This window comes from Panthera onca, chromosome B4 (genome assembly GCF_046562875.1).
Source record: "Panthera onca isolate mPanOnc1 chromosome B4, mPanOnc1 haplotype 2, whole genome shotgun sequence".
In the NCBI taxonomy this organism is placed as follows: Eukaryota; Metazoa; Chordata; class Mammalia; order Carnivora; family Felidae; genus Panthera; species Panthera onca.
The window spans coordinates 114,372,481-114,393,946 of record NC_138345.1 but is presented as its reverse complement, the minus strand read 5'-3'; the positions used below and the strand labels follow the sequence as shown (position 1 = coordinate 114,393,946).

At 41.4% G+C, this 21,466-nt stretch overlaps 1 protein-coding gene across 2 annotated transcripts in view; it reads left to right on the top strand.

Moving 5' to 3' along the window:
- LOC132693961 (uncharacterized) overlaps positions 1–21,466 on the top strand; it is a 183,854-nt gene that overhangs the window by 54,575 nt on the left and 107,813 nt on the right. Inside the window, exon 2 of one of the 2 annotated variants that reach the window (XM_078449628.2) lies at positions 1,467–1,557. The exons of the other annotated variant lie outside the window; for it this stretch is intronic. Coding sequence (XP_078305754.1) covers positions 1,467–1,557 — 91 coding nt within the window. The remainder of the gene's footprint in view (positions 1–1,466; positions 1,558–21,466) is intronic. 2 annotated transcript variants of the gene reach the window in all.

Sequence of the window (21,466 nt, the reverse complement as noted above, 5' to 3'; positions counted from 1 at the left end):
TGCTTCCGATTCTGTGCCTCCCTCTCTCTCTGCCCCTCCCCTGCTCATGCTCTGTCTCTCTCTCTGTCTCAAAAATAAATAAAAACATTAAAAAAATTAAAAAAAAAATAATAATTTCACTCGTAGGTACATACATAAGAGAGTCAAATACTTGTATATGAAGGTTCAGAGCAGCATTATTCATAATAGCCCAAAAGTAGAAATTACCCAAATGCCATTAAATGATGAATAAACAAAATATGGTATATCCATATAATGGGATATTGTTTGGCCACAAAAAGGAATGGAGTAACAATACATACTTTAAGATGGATGAACCTTGAAAATATTAAGTGAAAGAAACCAGATACAAAAGGTCATGTATTGCATTGATTTCCATTTATACAAAACGTCCAGAAAAGGCAAATCCTTAGAGACAGAAAGTAGATACTGGTTGCGAGAGGCTAGGGGCATGGAGATGGGAACGGGGAGTGTATTTTTGAGATGATGAAAATGTTCTGGAATTTGATAGTAATGATGAGTATACCCTGTAAATACACTAAAACCCAATGAATTATATACTTTATAAATTTTATGTACATGAATTATATATAAAGCTAATTTTTAAAAATTAAACATGGAGGTATTATTTTTTTACTGAAAAAACTTCATTTTTTAATTTTTAAAATTTATATACAGTATTATATTAGTTTCAGATATATAATACAGTGGTTCAACAATTCTATACATTGCTCATCATAAGGTTGTTATTTTTCCAAAACTTAACAAAAAGAATCAAATTTTATCAACAACATTTGACCTGGAAAAAATTGACCTCAGTAAAAATAATAGCCATAGCAAAAACTTTATAAAAGGCTATAATTGATAACATTTTATTTAAACAAAACATTGATTGATAAATCTTTGTTGATGGGATGTGGTTCAACACATTTTTATCTATAATTGATAAAAATTGATTCAATGAAAATGACTTGAGCTGAACAAAATTAAAACAAAACAAAAAAACAAAAACAAAAAACCCTGGAAGTGGTTTGGCCCATCTCCATGGAGAATGGACTAAGAAATAAACTGGATTTAATGGCATTCACCCGCCAAATTATTTCTTAACCAAAATGAATAAATATTAGTACTACTCAATTATAATATTTGTATTACAAATGCAGAATCAAAGCATCCTGAGTCAAAATGGCAGACATGGGGCACGTGGGTGGCCCACACAGTTAAGTGTCTGTCTCTTGATATGATCTCATTGTCCCTTAGTTTGAGCACCCACGTTGGGCTGTGCACTAACAGTGTGGAGCCTGCTTGGGATTCTCTCTCTCCATCTCTCTTTGCCCCTCTGCTGCTCACTCTCTCTCTCTCTCTCTCTCTCAAAACTAAATAAATATTTAAAAAAATGGCAGATAAAACACATCGTGCACTGGGATTCTAATATTGCTATAAAATTTGTTGTATTTGTTTGCTAGGGTTGCCATAACAAAATACCACAGACTGGATGGCTTAAACAACAGATATTGCTTTTCTCACAGTTCCGGAGCCTGGAAGTCCAAGATCAAGGTATGGGCAGAATTGGCTTCTTCTGAGACCTCTCTCCTTAGGTTGCAGATAGCCGCCTTCTTCCTGTGTCCTCCCATGGCGTTTCCTCTGTTCATATGCATTTATGTGTCCAAATTTCCTCTTCTTATAAGAACACCAGTCACATTGGATTAGGGCACACCCTAACAGCCTTATTTTAACTTAATCACTTCTTTAAAGGCCCTATCACCAAAAAATGTCACATTCTGAGGTACTGGAAGTTAGGACTTCAACATATGAATTTGTGGGGCACACACTTCAGCTCATAACATTTATTTGGTAATAGTGCATATACGCACTTCATGACTTCAAAGACTCCTTGAGAGTTAAGAATTGGAAACCTCAGATGTCATCTTTCTATCAGAAAGAGGAATGGATGCAACATTACACAAAGCACATGTCTCTGACTTTCAGCTTTCTGTCCCAGGACAGAAGAAGAGTCTATATTCAGGAGGAAACAATATCCTTCAATATTTGTTGTCATAAATGACATCCTGTTCTGTAACTAAAGGAGTGCTCTTTGGGAATCATGAAAATCTTGTTTGCATAGTTTAGCAATGATGGAACATTACTTATGAAAAAATAATGAACAACAGACAACATCTTTATAACCCCAAAGCTGGACCACACCCATACATAGTTTTAAAAAGTGCTTCAGGATTAAGTTCACCTTAGATTAGCATCAAGATTCTCACCTGGGGTGCCTGGGTGGCTCAGTTTGTTAAGCGTCCAACTTTAGCTCAGGTCATGATCTCACAGTTTGTGGGTTTGAGCCCCACATCGGGCTCTGCCAGCTGACAGAGCCTGGAGATTTCTAAGGATTCTATGTCTCCCTCTCTCTCTCTGCCCCTCCATTCATGCTCTGTCATACTCTGTTTCAAAAATAAATAAAATATTAAAAAAATTAAAAAAAAAAGAGTCTCTCTTAGAGGCTTCAGCTCTCTGATAACAGGTATTTGGGCCTGTTCAGAGGTCATTAGTGCTTGGTTTTTGGAGCCTCTTTTCTTAGCTAGAGAAATTTAGGGGCTTCTTAAATTGCCGGGGAGAAGATGTCATGAGGGCACCAATTTTTGATGAAATCTTACAGATTCTTTTGACAGTGTCTTAAAAGTGTCCTGTTTAGAAGCAAATTATAAATGATTATTATTCATTCATTCACTTTTATATTCCTCCTTCCACCAAATGTTTATTAAGTGTCTACCATATGTCACGCATGTGCTAGGTGATTTAATAATGATCACATGGAGGCCACAGTTAGGAGACAGGCCATTAAACAAGTGATTACCATACAGTCTGATAAGGTCTGTAATAGAGAATGTCAGAGTGGATCATAGGAGCCTACAGGGAGAAGGGCACCCAAGTCAGGCAGAGTGGTCAGGAGAGCTTTCCGAAGAGGCATGAGGGCAAAGCTGAGACCTGAAAATAAATAGGATTCAGGAGAAGATGGATGGGGGTGGGGGTGTCCTGGTGAAGGAAATACCACGTATATGGCTTGCAGGCAAGAGATGTTGATGGGACCAAAACACATTCACTTTGGCTGAAGTGTAGCATGCAGATAAGGAGGGAACATAGGGGAGGCTGCAAGAGTAGGTGGGGTGGGGATAATGGGTGGGGTGTGGGGGTGCAGGTCCTAAAGACCTCTTGAGATATGATAGAAAAAGGAGCATATTCCGAGAGCTCCTTATTTACTCTTGGTCTGCTTCTACGATTCTGAAGTTCTCCAAGGAGGCTGTATTGTGACTGTGGGCCTTAGAGCTTCTTAACCTCATTACCTAATCTCTGTGTTTCAGTGCCCTCCCTCATCTGTAAAATGCAGCTAAAATAGTACCTACCTCAGAGGGCTTTTGTGAGTATGAAATACGATTATGCATATAAACTGCTCTGGAGGAATGCCTACAACACAATACATCCTCACGAAAGTGTAGCTATTAACAAAATCCTTATTGTGAAGCCCATCTCACCAAATCCTAGGACCTCTTTGTTCTAGAATAAAATGACATTGTTTTTGGCTGTTGAAGATTTCTTGTCTTTCATACCTTGCATCCTGGGTTTCAAAATAATGGTAAGAATTTGTTCTAATTGCTTTATGACACATGCTTGGAATTATGGTCTCTTGACTGTTATTATGCCACAAATGCTCTGAGCCAAGAACCTAGGACATTTATGAGCAGGTGAGTCATGGAGTAGTTAGTATACAAGTCCAGACTGCTGTAGGGAACTTCCTGTTGGTCAGTGGCTGTGAGAGCTGGGATTGTCTGGATAGAGTCATCCTCATGGCCAAATGTCCACTGCTCAAGAAAGCTGAAGGAAGCGAGGGCATCCTTTGTGCCTTGTTAATAAAGGGACAAAGGTTTCAAGTGAACCTTGGAATTTGTGGTTTCTTGGTGGGAAGTTGGGTTAATGACTTGTTTGTACTTTTTATTGCCTTTCATGGAAAGCTAACAATAATTCCCTGATCTGGTGATTGCTGTAAGAACTAGGCTTGTATAGTATTGTCCTAACAATATAAAAGCAGTTAATAAACTCACTTAGTCAATTACTTTCACAAGTATTTACTGATGCTGTAATAAGAATGGGATATAAATATTACTAGTACATGGTTCCTACCCATGAGGGGTGAGATGGTTGTGTTTACTGATAATTGAAGCAAAACAGTAAATGCTAACATAGAGTTCTGTTTGAGATGCTACAGGATCAGAGAAGGAAAAATTCTAATCTTGTTCATGGTTGTGATGGTTAATTTTATGTGTCCATTTGCCTCTGCCATGGTGCCCAGATACATGGTCAAATATTATTCTGGGGGTTTCAGTGAGGGGATTTTAGATGAGATTAGCATTTAAATCATTAAATTAGATGAGATTAGTGGACTTTTGAGTAAAGCAGATTGCTCTCCATAATGTGGGTGGGCCTCATCCAATCAGTTGAAGGCATCAATAGAACAAAAGACTGGCTGACTTTTTCCAAGCAAAAAAGAATTTTGCAGCAGATGACCCTCATCCCAAATTGTAACATTGGCTCTTCCCGGGTCTCCAGCCTGACAGCCTTTGGACTTGAACTATGGCACCTGCCATTCCCTAGATCTGTAGCCTGCCAGCCAATCCTACATGTTTTGAGTTTGCCAGCTTCCGCAATTGCATGAACCCATTCCATAAAATTAATCTCTTTACCCCTATATTCACATCCCATTGCTTCTGTTTCTCTGGAGAACCCTGAATAATACAAAGGGATCAGGGAAAGCTTCACAGAATAGGTGATATTTGAGCTAAGTCTTAAAGGATGAATCAGAGTCATCTATACAGGGTTGGGTGGGGGCATTCTAGGCAGAGAGACCTGTAAGCACAAAGGCATAGAGACTTCCAGCAGCATGGGGCTTTGGGAAAACTGTAAACAGCTTGGTTTTCTTAAACTCAGGATGTTTGGGAGGCATAGAGGGAGATGGGAAGGGGAAAGAAGGCAAATCATGAAGGGTGTGTATATGTATAATGGTGAATACGTGAGCAGTCACTCAGAGGTGGTGGGGAGTGGAGAGGAATGTTTAGAAAGAGTTGGAAGCAAGTGGGGTTCAGGCAAGAGATGACAAAGGGCTGCATAAGGTAGTGGTGGTGAGGAAGGGGCAGGAAAATAGCTTTGAGAGTTGAGAGGGATATTTATGGGACCTCGTGGATTAGATACAAGGTGGGGGTAATGGCAGCAAGGGTGGAGTAAAGGATGGCACCTAGCTTCTGGCTTAGTCCTATTGGTTGGGTGGTGGCACTGTGACTCATCTATTATAGATTTTATGATGTTGGATTATCCTGGACAACTTCCAAAAGGGTTTAATTAACAAAGTGCTAAAACGGAACTAAGCCACAACAACAAGAATAGCAGGCTAGTGAGGTTCTGGAAAATGAGAGAATTAAAACATACATTATAGATCCACAGCTCTTATCAGCTTCACTCTACATTGAAGATAGTTAATTTCCCACTCAAGCTGAAGCCTGTGAATTCCAAGGGGGCAACCTGAGCCTAAAGTAATGAAGTGATGCCAGCTTGTCTATTCCATGTATGTAATTGTCCCCACTGCCTGTGTAACAAAGTATAGTATGAACTGACACCACGTCCTAGAAAAAAAATGTGGTTGTTCCTTTGGGATAACACGATAAGACTGATTTTCCTGTGTTGCCCTCCCTTCCCTGTTCATTCCACCTAATGTGTATGATTCTAACCCCAGCTAACTTCCTGCTTCAGGAACCTACCCCATATGATGTCAGCCTGCAATTAACTTGCTTGTCCCTATATTCCTTTGCAGCACTTTGGAGTTTATTATACATTGCCACGAACATCTCATTTATCTATTGTGTGAGTCCACAGCCCTCATCTTATTTACCGTCTGTGTTTTTCTTGAAGTTTCAAATTTCTAGTCCCTACCTTTGTATGCTGATTAATCTGCACTTTTTTTTTTCCTCCCAAGTTTTTATTTACATTCACGTTAGTTAACATGTCGTGTAGTATTGGTTTCAGGAGTAGAATTTAGTGATTCATCACGTGCATACAACACCCAGTGCTCATCACAACAAGTGCCCTCCTTAATGTCCATCACCCATTTAGCCCATCCCATCCCCACGACCTCCCCTTCAGTAACCCTCAGTTTGTTCTCTATAGTTAAGAGTCTCTTACAGTTTGCCTCCCTCTCTGTTTTTATCTTATTTTATTTTTCCTTCCTTTCCCTTATGTTCACCTGTTTTGTCTCTTAAATTCCACTTATATTTCATATGAGTGAAATCATATAGTATTTGTCTTTCTCTGGCTGACTTATATTGCTTAGCATAATACACTCTAGTTCCATCCATGTTGTTGCAAATGGCAAGATTTTATACTTTTTGACTGCTGAGTAATATCTCACCTCTTCTTTATCCATTGATCAATCAATAGACATATTAGGGCTTTTTCCAATTTGGCTATTGTTGATAGTGCTACTATAAACATTGGGGTGCATGTGTCCCTTTAAATCACTAATTTTGTGTCCTTTGGATAAAAACCTAGTAGTGCAATTGCTGGATCCTAAGGTAGTTCTATTTTTAACTCTTTGAGGAACCTCCATACTGTTTTCCAGAGTGATTGCACCAGTTTGCATTCCCTCCTGCATCCTGACAACAGTTGTTGTTTCCTGAGTTGTTAATTTTAGCCATTCTGACAGGAGTGGGGTGGTATCTCATTGTGTTTTTGATTTGTATTTCCCTGATGATGAGTGATGTTGAGCATTTTTTCACATATCTCTTAGCCATTTGTATGTCTTCTTTGAAGAAATGTTTGTTCGTGTCTTCTGCCCATTTCCTTTTTTTTTTTTTTTTTTTTAATATTTATTATTTTGAGAGGTGGGAAGGGGCAGAGAGAGGGAGAGAGAGAATTCCTAGCAGGCTCTGTGCTATCAGCACTGAGCCCCATGTGGGACTTGATCCCATGACCCACGAGATCATGACCTGAGCCAAAATGAAGGGTCATACACTTAACCAACTGAGCCACCCAAGGTGCCCCTCTTCTGCCCATTTCTTAACTGGATTATTTATTTTTTTGGTGTTGAATTTGATAAGTTCTTTAGAGATTTTGGATACTAGCCCTTTATGTGATAGGTCATCTGCAAGTATCTTCTCCCATTCTGTAGGTTGCCTTTTAGTTTTGATTATTTCCTTCACTGTGCAAAAGCTTTTTACCCTGATGAAGTCCCAGTAGTTCATTTTTGCTTTTGTTTCCCTTGCCTCTGGAGACGTGTCTAGTAAGAAGGTGCTAGGGCCAAGATCAAGGAAGTTACTGCCTGTGTTCTCTTCTAGGATTTTGATGGTTTTCTGTCTCACATTTAGGTCATTCATCCGTTTTGAATTAATTTTTGTGAATGGTGTAAGAAAGTGGTCCAGTTTCATTCTTCTGCATGTCACTGTCCAGTTTTCCCAGCACCATTTTTTGAAGAGACTGTATTTTTCCCACTGGCTATTCTTTCTTACTTTGTTGAAGATGGGTTGATGAAATAATTGTGGGTCCATTTCTGGGTTCTCTATTCTGTTCCATTGATCTGTGTGTCTGTTTTTGTGCCAGTACCATACTGTCTCGATGACTACAGCTTTGTAATACAGCTTGAAGTCCAGAATTGTGATGCCTCCTGTCTTGCTTTGCTTTTCAACATTACTTTGGCTATTTGGGGTCTTTTTTGCTTCCATACAAAGTTCAGATTTGTTTGTTCTTACTCTGTGAAAAATGCTGGTTTTATTTGATAGAGATTGCATTGAATGTGTATATTGCTTTGGGTGGTATTGACATTTTAACAATATTTGTTCTTCCAATATATGAGCATTGGTTAGTTGCACTTTTGCATAAGGCAATAGGAATTACCTGCCCTTATAACTGACATTTACCTATTCATTCATTCATTCATTCATTCATTCATTCAACAAATGTTTATTTAGTATTTACTAAGAGCCAAGTAGGTGATCCTGCCCAAACTACATCCTGACTCCCTCTTCCCCTCACTCAGTTGCAATCATAGAGACTTATTCCCATCTCAAGGCCTTTCCACCTGTCTTCTGGCTGCCCGGAGTGCCCTCCTCTAGAACTTTCCAATACTCAGGTTTCCTTAATCTCACATCCTCAAAGGGACTAGCCTCCCATCATCTGCTCTCAATCTCATTATCCTTTTCTTTGTGTAGAGCACATATTGTTATAAAAAATCAGCTTGTTTGTTTAGTTGTTTATGGTCTATTTCTTCCTATTTGGATGTAAGCTACAGGAGGGCAGTATTGTTTTGTTCCCTGTGTAACCTGTGCACTTAGCATGGTGCCTAGCTCCTAGTAGGTGTTCTGTAGGTACCTTTTGAATTAATGAATCAGCTGTGTTAGGCAACTAGGCACCTACCTGCTACTCTTCATGGAGAAGATGGGCTTTAAGTACATACTTGTAGTGAATATACCTTACAAAACAGTGCCTATAGAAGTATGGTAACTTATAACAGGGGGAATTCATTGAGACCCTGGGTTCAGAGAAAGGCTCCTGAACGCGGTGAAGTTTAAGTGGAGATGCAAAGGTCTTCACAACCTCTTTTACACACTACTCAGTATGTTCCAATTTTCTTGTGCTTTCTGCTACCCAGAAGCTCCTTCAGCTTTGACTCCTAGGACAAGACCTTTGATTATTGATGGGGTAAGTTCCATATAATGGACCCTTCTAGCTATTTTAAGACACTCAGTACTTTTTAATGTTTATTTTTTTTTGAGAGAGAGAGAGCCAGAGCATGAGTGGGGGAAGGGCAGAGAGAGAGGGAGACACCGAATCCAAAGCAGGCTCCAGGCTTTGAGCTGTCAGCACAGAGCCCACGCAGGGCTCAAACTCGGGAACAGCGAGATCATGACCTGAGCCGAAGTCAGACCCTTAACCGACTGAGCCACCCATTTCACTATAATGTTTATTAGTGGAATTCAGTGTTTCAGCTGTTTATTAATTCATTTAACTATCACAAGCATTAAGCTGATGCCACTACACACTTGACAGATCTTCCTTCATGTGTCTCCTCGTATACAGAGGCAGTTAACCTTCATGTTGTCTGCGATTGTTTATTCCACTACAACAGCACTGTTGTGTTAGGATTTAACTGAAGAGAGTTTTTCTCCCTTACACACCACAACATTGCCAGTGAAGGACTGTCTGGTACACATTTGTGGGTTGTTACTCTGATGATCTATTTTATTAAAGCATCCCTTTGGATATAATTACCTTGATTTTGCCCTTGATATCAAAAATGTCACTGCCACATGGTTGATAGAAAAATGTTTCATTGCTGGGAGCAGAGCCACATAAACACTCAATCACAGCTCTCCCTTTCTCTGTTTTATAACCCACCATAACCATAACTATCTCCCCATATATTTATTTCATTGCTGCAAAAATTGATGTTTGTTGATTCAGTGCCTAGTTAGGGCTCATTTCTAGTCGACTGAAAAGGTCTTTGTGTTTGGGGAATCAAGTTATAATTTTAGCCAGTTTCTCCATCACTTCAACAGAAAAATGGGTGTGTGACCAGAATGTACAATATGTAATTAGACTGGAAGATGGGACTCTGTTATTCCAAAGCTACAGTCAGGCACCAGAGGATGAGAATCGGAGGAGGAATGGCTATCTTCGGAGTCCTCTGTCTTCTAGCCTTCTTTCTCTGTTGTCTGTGTGACCTTGGACAAACCTCACCTCTCTATGCAGCCATATCTTCCTCTATGAAGCCACGAGGTTGGATTGGATTGTGTGTGGACTCCCTTCTGGGAGGCAGCCAGAAGATTTATTGACAAGGTGTGGAAATCTCTTGCTACGGAAAACGTCTGTTTGGTAGAACTGCTGAGGGACTCAATGCAGGCGACTTTATGGCCTCTGGTTACCTCTTCTAGCTTTTAGCATCTTTGAAACCAGCTGGAGGGAAAGAGAGAGAGAATAGAAAATTGTGCTTACTGTGTAAACAGTTAATAATGCTATCAATTTCTACCTCATTGCCATATAATGGAGATAGGAATCTCATTATTCAGAGACATGCAAATGTAGCAATTCTAGTCTTTACATACAGCCTCTGAATCACCATGCTGCTCACACTATGTAATTGCTCTGTGAACTCAGGCACATAAAAAATGTCACCCTAATCACTGCCAGTCATGGCAATACTGAAGAAAGAGCCAGAATAATAGGTATTTGAAGAGGGACATGCTGAGGATTGCACTGTTGCAAGGCAAAAACAGGTTGCCAAACACAATGACCTCTGATTGGCTTTACAGAGCAACTAGCTGGAAACTGACACAGCTGTCCCCCAAATAGTGGCAAAGTTTGAAGGTGGCTCTGAGAGACTTATTTTAAAATTGAACTAGCAAGGTTAGAAATGAGGGCTGTCTGTGTCTTTGAAGAATGCTGTAAGATCTTGTCCTCAACTATATTACTTGCTTCCACTACACTAGCAACAGGGACTTTTGGGGCACCTGGGTCGCTCAGTCTGTTGAGTGTCCAACTCTTGGTTTTGGCTCAGGTCATGATCTCACTGTCATGGGATTGAGCTCCATGTCGGGGTCCACGCTGAGTGTGGAGTCTGCTTAAGATTCTCTCTCTCTTGGGGCACCTGGGTGGCTCAGTCCGTTAAGCATCTGACTTTGGCTCAGGTCATGATCTCACGGTCCGTGAGTCTGAGCCCTGCGTTGGGCTCTGTGCTGACAACTCAGAGCCTGGAGTCTGCTTCGGATTTTGTGTCTCCCTCGTTCTCTGCCCCTCCCCTGCTCATACTCTCTCTCTCTCTCTCTCCCTCTAAATAAACAGTAAAAAAAAAAAAAAAAAAAGATTCTCTCTCTCTCTGTCCCTTTCCCCCACTGCATGCTCTCTCTCTAGAATAAAAAATAAACAAATTAAAATGTAAAAAAAAAAAAAAAAGAAAGAAAGAAATAGAGACTTTTAGGAGTTTCTTTGGTCTAGGTATGTGCTGTCCAATATGGCAGCCACTAGCCACATGGCTATTGAGCACTTGAAATATAGCCAGTGCAACTGAGGCAAGCTGCAAATGTAAAATATATATTGGATTTCAAAAAATTATGGAAAAAATGAATGTAAAATAGCTCCTTAATAATTTTATACTGGTTACATGCTAAAATAATAATACTTTGGGTATATTGAGTTAAACAAAATATATATTCAAATTATTTTCTCTTGTTTCTTTCTACTTTTTTAATGTGACTACTTAGAAAATATAAAGTTGTATATGTGGATCACATTTTATTTCCCTTGGACAACACTAGCCTGGAGACATCAGATGCTTGTTTACTCTGGTTGCTAAGATTCTACCTTGTTTTTCTTGCTCTCTTGACAAATTCAAGTTCCTTTAAAGGGGATTCTTCACATTGATTCAAGGAGCCTGGTTCCTTGTTGCTGTTCAGGTGCAGGGTTCCTCATATCAACCTGCTCACCATTCTTCCTGGCACCTCTCTGCCTGGCACCCCTAACCATAACTCCCAGTATGAACAGCCTGGGTAAAATATGTCCCTGTTTTTGTAAAGAAGGTACCATTTCCAAGGACACCTGTCTCTGTTCTAGGTAGACTATGACTCATGGTGGTCATTGGAGTGTAAATCTGACACAGGTTTAACCTTTTGATGGGATTTGGGTTTTGTTTCAGAAAGACTATGGGGGCATAAAAACAGCAGCATATCACAAACAGTATGTGAATGTAGAGAGAAGTAGGGGTTGTAGTTTGATGTCAGAAAATGGATTCAATTCCCTGGTCAGCCACTAACTAGCTATGTTTGATTTGGACAGATCACTGTATTTGAGCCTCAGTTTCTCTTTCTGTCAGGTGCCTGCAAGGTGAACTCAACAATGCTTACTTCAGAGGGTTGTTGATATATCAAATGAGATAATGTATAAGAAAATACTTGTGAATGTGAAGCTCTGTTTATGGTGGCAAATTTATGGCCAGAGGGGGTAGATCCTGTGGGCAGATGGTTTTGTTTGGCTAGAAAAGTGTGTTTTATTAGTTTGTATCAGAATGTCTGCAAGAGGATAACTCTGTTTGTCACAGACTTTACTACTCTTGTTACCTTAATTCAGCTGATTGGTGTCACTTGCCTGGCTGCTGAAGACTGATGTGTTGGTATACCTTCTAAAATGGGAGAAGCAACACTTAGTAATACAACCATGCCTGATGCTAGCTGATATGGTTCCTGTCCCCAGGAGCTCAAGGGAAGCATGTAAGTTATACCATAACCAAGTCTATATGAACAAGTGTTTACCAAGCACCTGATGGCTGCTCCAAATTCCAGAGCTAAAAATTAAGAGGAACAAATCAACTGTGGATACAATAAAAGGATGGGAAACTAACGCAGCCCTGGGGAAGGATATTTAAGAGGGGGGTATAGGAGGAAGAAAAGTAACATTTTTAAGCCAAGACTGGGCTATCCTTAAAATTAGGCACTTGTCATACACTATCTCATCTATTCCTCAAAAAGCTCTCAGAACTGAATATTGTTATCTTCATTTTGTAGATAAGATCTGGTGGCTTATGGAACCCACCCAAGGTCACAGACAATGGACAGAGGTCCCTCTGAGTGGGCCCAAGGCCACCCAAGTGCTATTCCTTGGGATTAATGAAAGCGTGATTCATACCAATTGTTTTATTTCTGTTTGCTGCACCTCTCTCGTACTCCCTACCCACTGCTTTCCAGGGGAGTTGTTTTTTTTTTAACCTAAAATTTATTATTTGTTAAAGTTACAATAACATACTTTTAAATGCATACGAAATCGCAGAATGAGTTTTTTCAACAAAGGTACCAGATATATTTAAGGATAAAGATATGCCTAATGACTTTTGTTCTGTTTTAAAGTCATCATGAGACCAGAAGTTGTACACCTAGGAAATGTACCAATGAAGCTCTCGTCTACTAGTGTATATATTTTAATTGGTGTCATGTGAGAATCTCTTCCATTTTGGTGTTTGGCTAGAATCCAAGGTTGTTTGGAAAATGGTACTTGGAGTTCCTAAGACATTGCTAACTTCTAAGAGGCGATGGAATACAAACGTCAAAGAGAGGGAAATGTCAGGTGCTAAATCCATCTTCCTGTGTTTGTTCACTTCCTAAGGAGACTGTGTCCTAGGTATCCAGGCTTATCTTTCCTTCAGCCTAAAGGGGATGTTTATGGCCTGTGGAAGTTTGTTGCTAGGACATCTGACCAACCTGCAGTGAACTCTGATCCCAGCAGTGACCAAGGTTGTTTGATTATAAAGGCTGGGGGACTCTGGTTCTTTTTTTTTTTTTTTTTTTTTTTTTTCATTATTTTTCTAACGTTTATTATTTTTGAGAGAGAGAAAGAGAGAGAGAGAAAGAGAGACAGAGCATGTGGGGCAGGGACAGAGAGAGAGGGAGACACAGAACCCAAAGTAGGCTCCAGGCCCTGAGCTGTCAGCAGCACAGAGCCCATTGCAGGGCTCGAACTCACAAGCTACAACATCATGACCTAAGCTGAAGTCGGACACTTAACTGACTGAGCCACCCAGGTGTCCCCCCCACCCCCCGCCAAAGTTTTTAAAAAATGTTTATTTTTGAGAGAGAGAGAGAGACCAAGTGTGAGCAGGGGACGGGAGAGAGAGAGGGAGACACAGAATCGGAAGCAGGCTCCAGGCTCTGAGCTGTCAGCAGCACAGAGCCCAACACAGGGCTAGAACCCAGCAAGGGTGACATCATGACCTGAGCTGAAGTCAGGCACTCAACCAACTGAGCCACCCAGGTGCCCCAGGGGGGCTCTGGTTCTTGACTGTAGTAGCCTTTAGCATTGATTCTTAGTGATAAACAACCCCCCCACCCTCCACCAGGTAAGTTGCTTTAACCCCTTTCCATTGCTCTCACAACCAAAAGGCCTTTGTCTTGCCCCTTTACCCTGGGCTGCCTTGGGATTGGCTCTTTAAGTGGGCAAAGGTCAGGGTCGGAGAGTTGAATGCCCGGAGCAGTGGCCTTGTTTGGGCTTACTGTGCACCAGGAGACAACAGCCTTTGTCAGCCTGTGTTTGACTTTCCTCTGCTACAATTGGGGGTAAAGGTCACTGTGGGCTCATTCTGAGCTCAGGCTCTGGAATTTGACACACCTAGGTTTGAATCCCTACCACGCCAAGTTCTGGGTGGGTCACCTGGTGCAAATTGACTTAACCCTTAGCCATCTAAGCTCTATTTCCTCATGTATAAAATTATGTAGTAAGAATAAGGCTGTTGTGAGATTTTATTAACAACAAGCACTTCTATTGCTTTTCCTAAGTGTTAGGCACTTAGGAAGTGTTTTGAGTGTTTTACATATATTAACTTAATGCGTCCTACAACAATACTATGAGGTAGGTACAATTAGCATCCCCATTTTACAGATGAGGAAACTGAGACATGGAGAGGTTAAGTCATTTTCCCAATGTTCCAAAGCTACTAAATGCAGACTTGAGATATTAAAGCAGTAGAAGTCAAGTCTTTTCCTAAGCACTAGGCTATGCATAAATATTAAACACATACAAATTTGGAACACAGTAGATGTTCAAGAAATTCTGTCTGTTAATCCTATTATTGTTATTTTTAACGGTCCTGGCTTTCATGGCTTCCATGATCCGCTTCTGAAGTGGAGTGAGACTTTGAGGCATTTTTGTGAGATTCTGACTTTTTTTTTTTTCCCTCATAATTCTGAGCTTGGATGAGAGTATTGTGCCTGAATTCAGTTCCTCTGTCTTTTAACTATAACTTAAACCTAAATATTTTCATCACATTTTGTAGTTTACATTTTACATTGTACTTAATGATGAACACTGGCATCTTCTCATAGGTTTCTTGTCAGCTAAAGTGAGTTAATATGGGTGAATATGGGTTAGACATGTGCTTGAAAGTATGTACTCTGTCAAAAAAGGATATAGAAGGATATAAATATGATTTTGCCTGATCCTCCACTTTGATCTTTCCTTGTGGGGATGCATCTGTCCCCAGGTCACCTAGGACCAGTCCAGACAGCTTACAGTTGCTGGGTACCGTGTTGCCACCTGCCAGGTCAGGAGCTCCTTGGGGCCAGAGTCTGGCTTGATGCATCCCTAATAGTCAAGGCCCACCACACTGACTGGGGCACTGAAAGGAAGCAGGAACTTGGCAAGAAACTGAATTACTTTTCTTTGTGCCAAACTCCAATAGGGAACAGGCAAAAAGAAACAAGAGGAACATGTCCTCATTTCCCAAACTTGCTTTTCTGCCTTTTAGGTTCTTCATTTCAAAGATTATTTCATGACACAAGGAGTTAATAACACCTGAAGGGTGTTAATCTAACATTACCTCACTCAAATTGTCAAACATGGGAACTATGTCACATTACATAGAAAATAGGGTCAAGGGACTATAGGTACAATAAGGACAACATTGTCTCATTTGGTTTCTGTAACTGTGAAGATTCTTTGCACATATCTTTGTATGCATATATATATTTACGTTATATATTATTTATTGAGATTTACCTATGTATCAGGCATTGTACGTATGCATGTATTTAAATTTGAGAGAGAGCACAAGTAGGGGAGAGAATGGGGGGGGCGGGGAGACAGAGAGAGGGGGAGAGAGAGAGAGAGAGAGAGAGAGAGAGAGGAGGGAACCTTAAGCAGGCTCCACACTGAATGTGGAGCCTGACTTGGGGCTCTATCCCATGACCCTGGGATCATGACCTGAGCCGAAATAGTCAACTGACTCCACCACTCAGGTGCCCTCAGGCATTGTTTTACAAGCTTTATGTGTATTAACTCATTTAATCCTCATGATAGCCCATGAGGGTAGATACTTTTATGATCCCTGTTTTAGGGATAAGGACACTTTGGCACAGAGAGATTGGGCAGGCTACCCAAGGACACAGCTGGTAAATGGTAGGATTTGAACCCAGGAGACGGGCTCTGATATCTTACACATCACACTTAACGGCTGATTCCTTATTTTGATGCAGTCTTTCACTTTCTAATCTATAATTAACATAGATTAATTAGATTAATTAATGTGTTAGTTGTTAAACAAACACATCACAGAGATTTCAGAAGGTCTTGCAACCCCTCTGAGAGAGCTCTCCTGAGTAGTCAGCAACTATTTCCCTTCTGTGAACTTCCTCTTTAATAGCAAAAAGCTGGGAGAAGTGTGACTTCCCCAGAGAAAGTGACACAATTGGCTACTTTAATTGAGTGGCCTTTACCAGAGGTAGCACACTTGCCTTCACCTGCTGCTCTCATATCTTCCACAACGACCCAGCCCGGGAACTGACATTTCCACTCTCCCTTTGTTTTAGCCAAGAGCTGTTATAACAAAATACCATAGACTGGGTGGCTTAAACAAAACATTTATTTCTCATGGTTCTGGAGTTTAGGAAGCTCCAGATCAGAGTGCCCGCAGATTCATTTCTTGACAAGGGCTCCCCTCTGGCTTGCAGATGTCTGCCTTCTCACAGATGTGCCCTCCTTCTGTGTCCTCCTATGTGCTCAAGAAGAGAGAGAGCTCCTCTTCTTATAAGCCCACTAATGACGTAATGATGGCCCACCCTCATGACTTCATCTACACCTGTATTCCCAAAGGCCTGCTCTTCAGATATCTTCATTTTGGTTAGGGCTTCAATATATGAAATTTGGGGGACCGTGGTCCCTAGTGCTATTGATACCAGTGCAAAGTGAGGCACTGAGTAGATAGATAGTAAGCACTTGTCGAAGTGGAAGGAGTTGAATGATGACTGGTATTGTAAAGTCCTTGAAGATTTGGGCTTTCCTTTCCGCCCAGAAGAGGGACCGCAGAATATACTGAAACTGCCAAAGTGCCCAAGAGGAATAGGGGTGAGGTCAGAGTCACCTTTGCAGTGTCTGGTGAAGGCACTTCTCTTTAAGATAAATAGAGGAAAGAGATGGGTGTCAGGGTGATGAAGCCCCAGGTGTGCATCTTGTTGCCGCCATGGAAAGGCTCTTCAGCCTGGGCAGGTCAGGTAACCCCTGTCCTTGCTCTTCTGTAAAGTGGGATGATACCAGTCTCATGGATGTGCTGGGAGGGAGGGGTGGAACAGCATCTATAAATCACTAGTACAACTCCTAGCTCAGAGGGGGCACCAGAAAATGTTTCCTCTTATTAAATTAGCCCTTTATCTGTGCCAAATGAAGCTTTCGGTAGGATGCGGGCAGCCAAGAGAGCAGATATGGGAATGCCATGTGCACGTGAGTCACAGACGCATAGAATCTGAAGTTGGTAGATGACCTAAAAGGGATATGTCATGGGAACCAAATAAAAGTGTTTACCTTGGAGGCCACCCACAAAGCCTGGGGTTATCTATTAGCCGAACACAAAGAGCTCTTGGGTGTCTCTTGTGGGGAGGGAAGGAGAGAAATGAAGAAAACCCACTACAGGTGAACTGTGCCTGTAGCCCTTGTAGCTCTCAACACCCTCATCCCTCAGAAACTTTAAAAGAACTGGGAGTAGTGGGTAAAGGAAAACAGCTTATGGAAAAAGGCATACTAGACACACACAAGGAAGAAGGGGCTAATATGAAGCAAGTATTCGGAAGCAAGGGAAACTTGATTCGTTAAAATTGGAACAAAACTTAACCACCTACTTAGCACTGTGTGAGACAAGGAAGTTTCCAGACCTTCTGTGTCTCCTGGCTCCCATCCATCATTTATCTGGGCAGCCCAGGTGCCTTCCTCCACCACTAGCTTTGACACTGGGTTAGCTGCTCACTCTCTGCAAATCCCCATTCTCATCACAAAGCCCATGACCAAAGCCCAGATTATCAGGAACCAAAGGGCAATGAGAATTTAGAAAAGGCTGTTGAGGGGCGCCTGGGTGGCTCAGTCTGTTAAGCATCCGACTTTGGCTCAGGTCATGATATTGTGGTTTGTGAGTTCCAGCCCCTGTCAGTCTCTAAGCTAACAGTTCAGAGCGGGGAGCCTGCTTTGGATTCTGTGTCTCCCTCTCTCTCTGCCCCTCCCCACTCATGCTCTGTGTCTCTCTCTCTCAAAAGTAAATGAACATTGAAAAAAAATTTAGAAAAGGCTGTTGATTCCCCTTCTTCAAGAGTAGTGTTTAAGGACATAGGCTCCACAATCAGACTCATCTGGCTCCACTGCTTATTTGTTATGTGACTTTAGATATGTTTCTTAACCTCCTCGAGCCTCAGTTTCCTTATCTGTAAAGTGGGCATTAATAATAGTACCTACTTCTTGTGGTTGAGTGAATTAAATTACATAATACAAGCGAAACACAACAGCGACTGGAAAATAATGAACACGTAGCAGAGAATAGCCATTATCATTCTTAGTGGTGATATTTTTACATACTGGGTAAAATCCATTATCTGTTTCCTCCCTGATCCTGATGGTTGCGGGCTGGTGGAGAGAACAAGACCAACAGATGGCTCTGCCATTAATTAATGGTGCAACGTTGAGCAAGCCTGGAACCACGTTGAGCCAGAGTTGCCTCCTGTCTGAAATAAGGACAACGGTCAGGCTTCCACTTAGTAGACTACCAATGTCCTTGAAGTTGCACAAGAGACAATGCAAGGCTACATGGGGAGGGGAGATGTAAGATAATATCCATAATTACATGGCCGTCCTACAGTGGTTCTCTACATGTGGACCACAGCACCCCCTCTTAGAAATGCAAATTCTCGGGGTCACCTCAGGCCCTATAGACCAGAAACTCTGGGGGTGGGGCAGGTGATCTGTATTTACCTGGCACTCCAGGTGATTCTGCTGCACCCTTCAGTTTGGGAACCCCTGCATTATGGTTATCCAGAGAAGGGAAGGGATGAGATGCCCACAAAAAACTAACTTTTTACTGAGTAATTCTTAACTTTGGAAGATATTTGTAAATGATCTTTCCCATCTCCCTTCTTATGCAGAAGGGTATTCAAAAATATTTTTTATTTAGCCAATGTTATGGGCTAAACTGTGTTCCACCAGAATTCGTATGTTGAATGCCTAACCTTAGGATGTGACTGTATTTAAAGAGGTGATTAAGGTAAAATGAGGTCATGTGGGTGGGCCCTAATCCAATATGACTGGTGTCCTTGTAAGAAATTTAGATATAGAGAGGCATAGAAGGAAGACCATGTGAAGACACGGGGGAAGATGACCATCTATAAGTGACAGAGAGAGGCTTCCAAAGACTCCGGTCCTGCCTACACCTTGATCTTGGATGTCTAGCTTCCAGAATTGTGAGATAATACATTTCTGTTGTTTAAGCCACCCAGTCTGCATTATTATGGCAGTCCTAGCAAACTGATAAGGCCACGGTGGGGCCCTAAGCAAAGTAGAGAATGAGGTTTGCATAATCGGGGCTGGCAGCTACAGGCAAAAGGAAGTGAGTTTGGGTTTGGACTCCTTTGAGGCAGCAAGGGGAAAGCCATTCTGAGATGCCTCTTTTGATGAAAACAAAATAGGTGGGGTGATCGCTCACTTTAAAAAGAATTCTCCACTTTACAAGTGACTCACTTGTCATGAGAGATTAGAAGCAATGATAAAAACACTATGGATCAGTGTTTTTCAGATCAGAATGAAAGTCAGTGGAAAAGTATTATTTGTTCTACAAACACCGCATTCACATATAACCTTTTAGGAATGTGTTTACCTCAGGAAGGCAGACACCTGGGACTACAGGCAAGGGATCACATGGAGCCTCTGGAAGAAATTGGTTGGAAGGGCCAGAAGAGCCTGGCCGTTTCAGCCCACAGAGCAAGGGGCAAGAATATTTACACTTGCACCTAAGGAAAAAAGAAATGCAGGGCCCTGATGGTACCTTGATTATTTGCTGAATGGGTTGACTGCCCCTACCTTTGAGTTTCATCTGCATTTTATTTATTTGTTTTTAAAAAATTTCCCTGGAGATTTAGACTTAGAAGTGTGGCCAGATTAACTGGGGGCTGGATGGATAAGTGAGTCACAGAATTTGAGAAAACACCTCAAATAGTTTCTGCTGTCTAGCCCCCTTTCTAGGGTTTAACCATTGATGTCACAACAGAAAGACAGATAGATATACATACAGAACTTGCTTTCCCCAGGGCTTCCTCTGAAGCCATTATCCTGGGGTGGACATTAGACAGGTCAACATTTTATCTGTCTACTTTTGGAAACTGCTTATGAGAAGCAAGGCCTGCTCCTTTTTCCCCACCCTCACCCTCCAAATTTATACTGTGTGTTTTTTAAAACATCATATAAAATGAATATACCATAACTGAGTAGAAGGCTGACTTTCCTCATTTTAAATGAAGAGACATATGTTTTTTGTTTTGTTTTGTTTTGTTTTTTAAGCATTCAGTATGAGATGCAGAAGTTCTTCCAGGTCCTAATCATTTCTTTCTCCCATTGGATAATCCTTCTGGGGAGTCTGTAGTATACAAAAAGCGTGAAGATTGCATGATCAAAACAACAATTTGACCTTTGAGCTCTGCGGAAAGGACATACCCAATAATAGACCATTTGTCTGTCATAAAGATTTCCATATAAGATTTTTCTTCCTCTGTTCATTCTGTCTGTTGGCATTCATATAAAAACTAATTGCAGGAGTCCCATGGAGTAAGTGTAGTAGGCTCTCTTATATGAAATGCAGTTCATTTTGCAGCCATTGGCATTTGTGAAGGTATTGTCAAATGCTGGGTAAGGGGCTGAGAAGAGTGGGTAACTTGCATGAGGTTCAATGCTGGGCTGTTTTCAATTTGGGGCAGAGGAAAACGTGGGATCAGTCTTGTGCTGAATATAAGATGCTGCATTGTCTTGTCAGTGTCATGAAATCTTACCTCTGGTAAAAACTTCCATGGCCCATGATTTGTTTTCTTTCTTTTTTTACTAGTCTGCTCTTTGTTTAGGAAGTAGCCTTTACTTCCTGGGTCTACATAGACATTTTCCTGGTGAGAATGAAAGAATATGTAGTTCACACTTATGGTAGGCACTAGAGTGTGTCACTCTAGTGTGCTGCCCAGATGGCCCACGTCAGGACTGCAGCTGGAGTTGGGACTGGCTAACAGCTCACACCCGTGTTCTCATGCTCCCCCAACCCTGGTGAAGAGGAGCCATGTATTTCAAGATCATGACCTTTTCCTAGGAGCAGCTAGAATCCCATGACTGGCTGATGTGGGGGTAGAAAGTTTTAGCCTCATTGCCTTATTTTGGGACATTTCTGTAGAGCCGTAGAGCCGTCCCAGCTCCAGAGCTCCCCATAAGATTAACTGAGGTCTTTGCTGTAATTGTATTGCAGCTTATTCTCTGCTTTTGCCTGAACTGGCAGCTTTTGTTTCCACACAGATGTTGATGCCCAGATCCTTCCCCAATAAACCTCTTGCATGCAGTTCTCCATCTCTGATTCTGTTTCCCAGGGAGCTCAACCTGCCAGCAATAG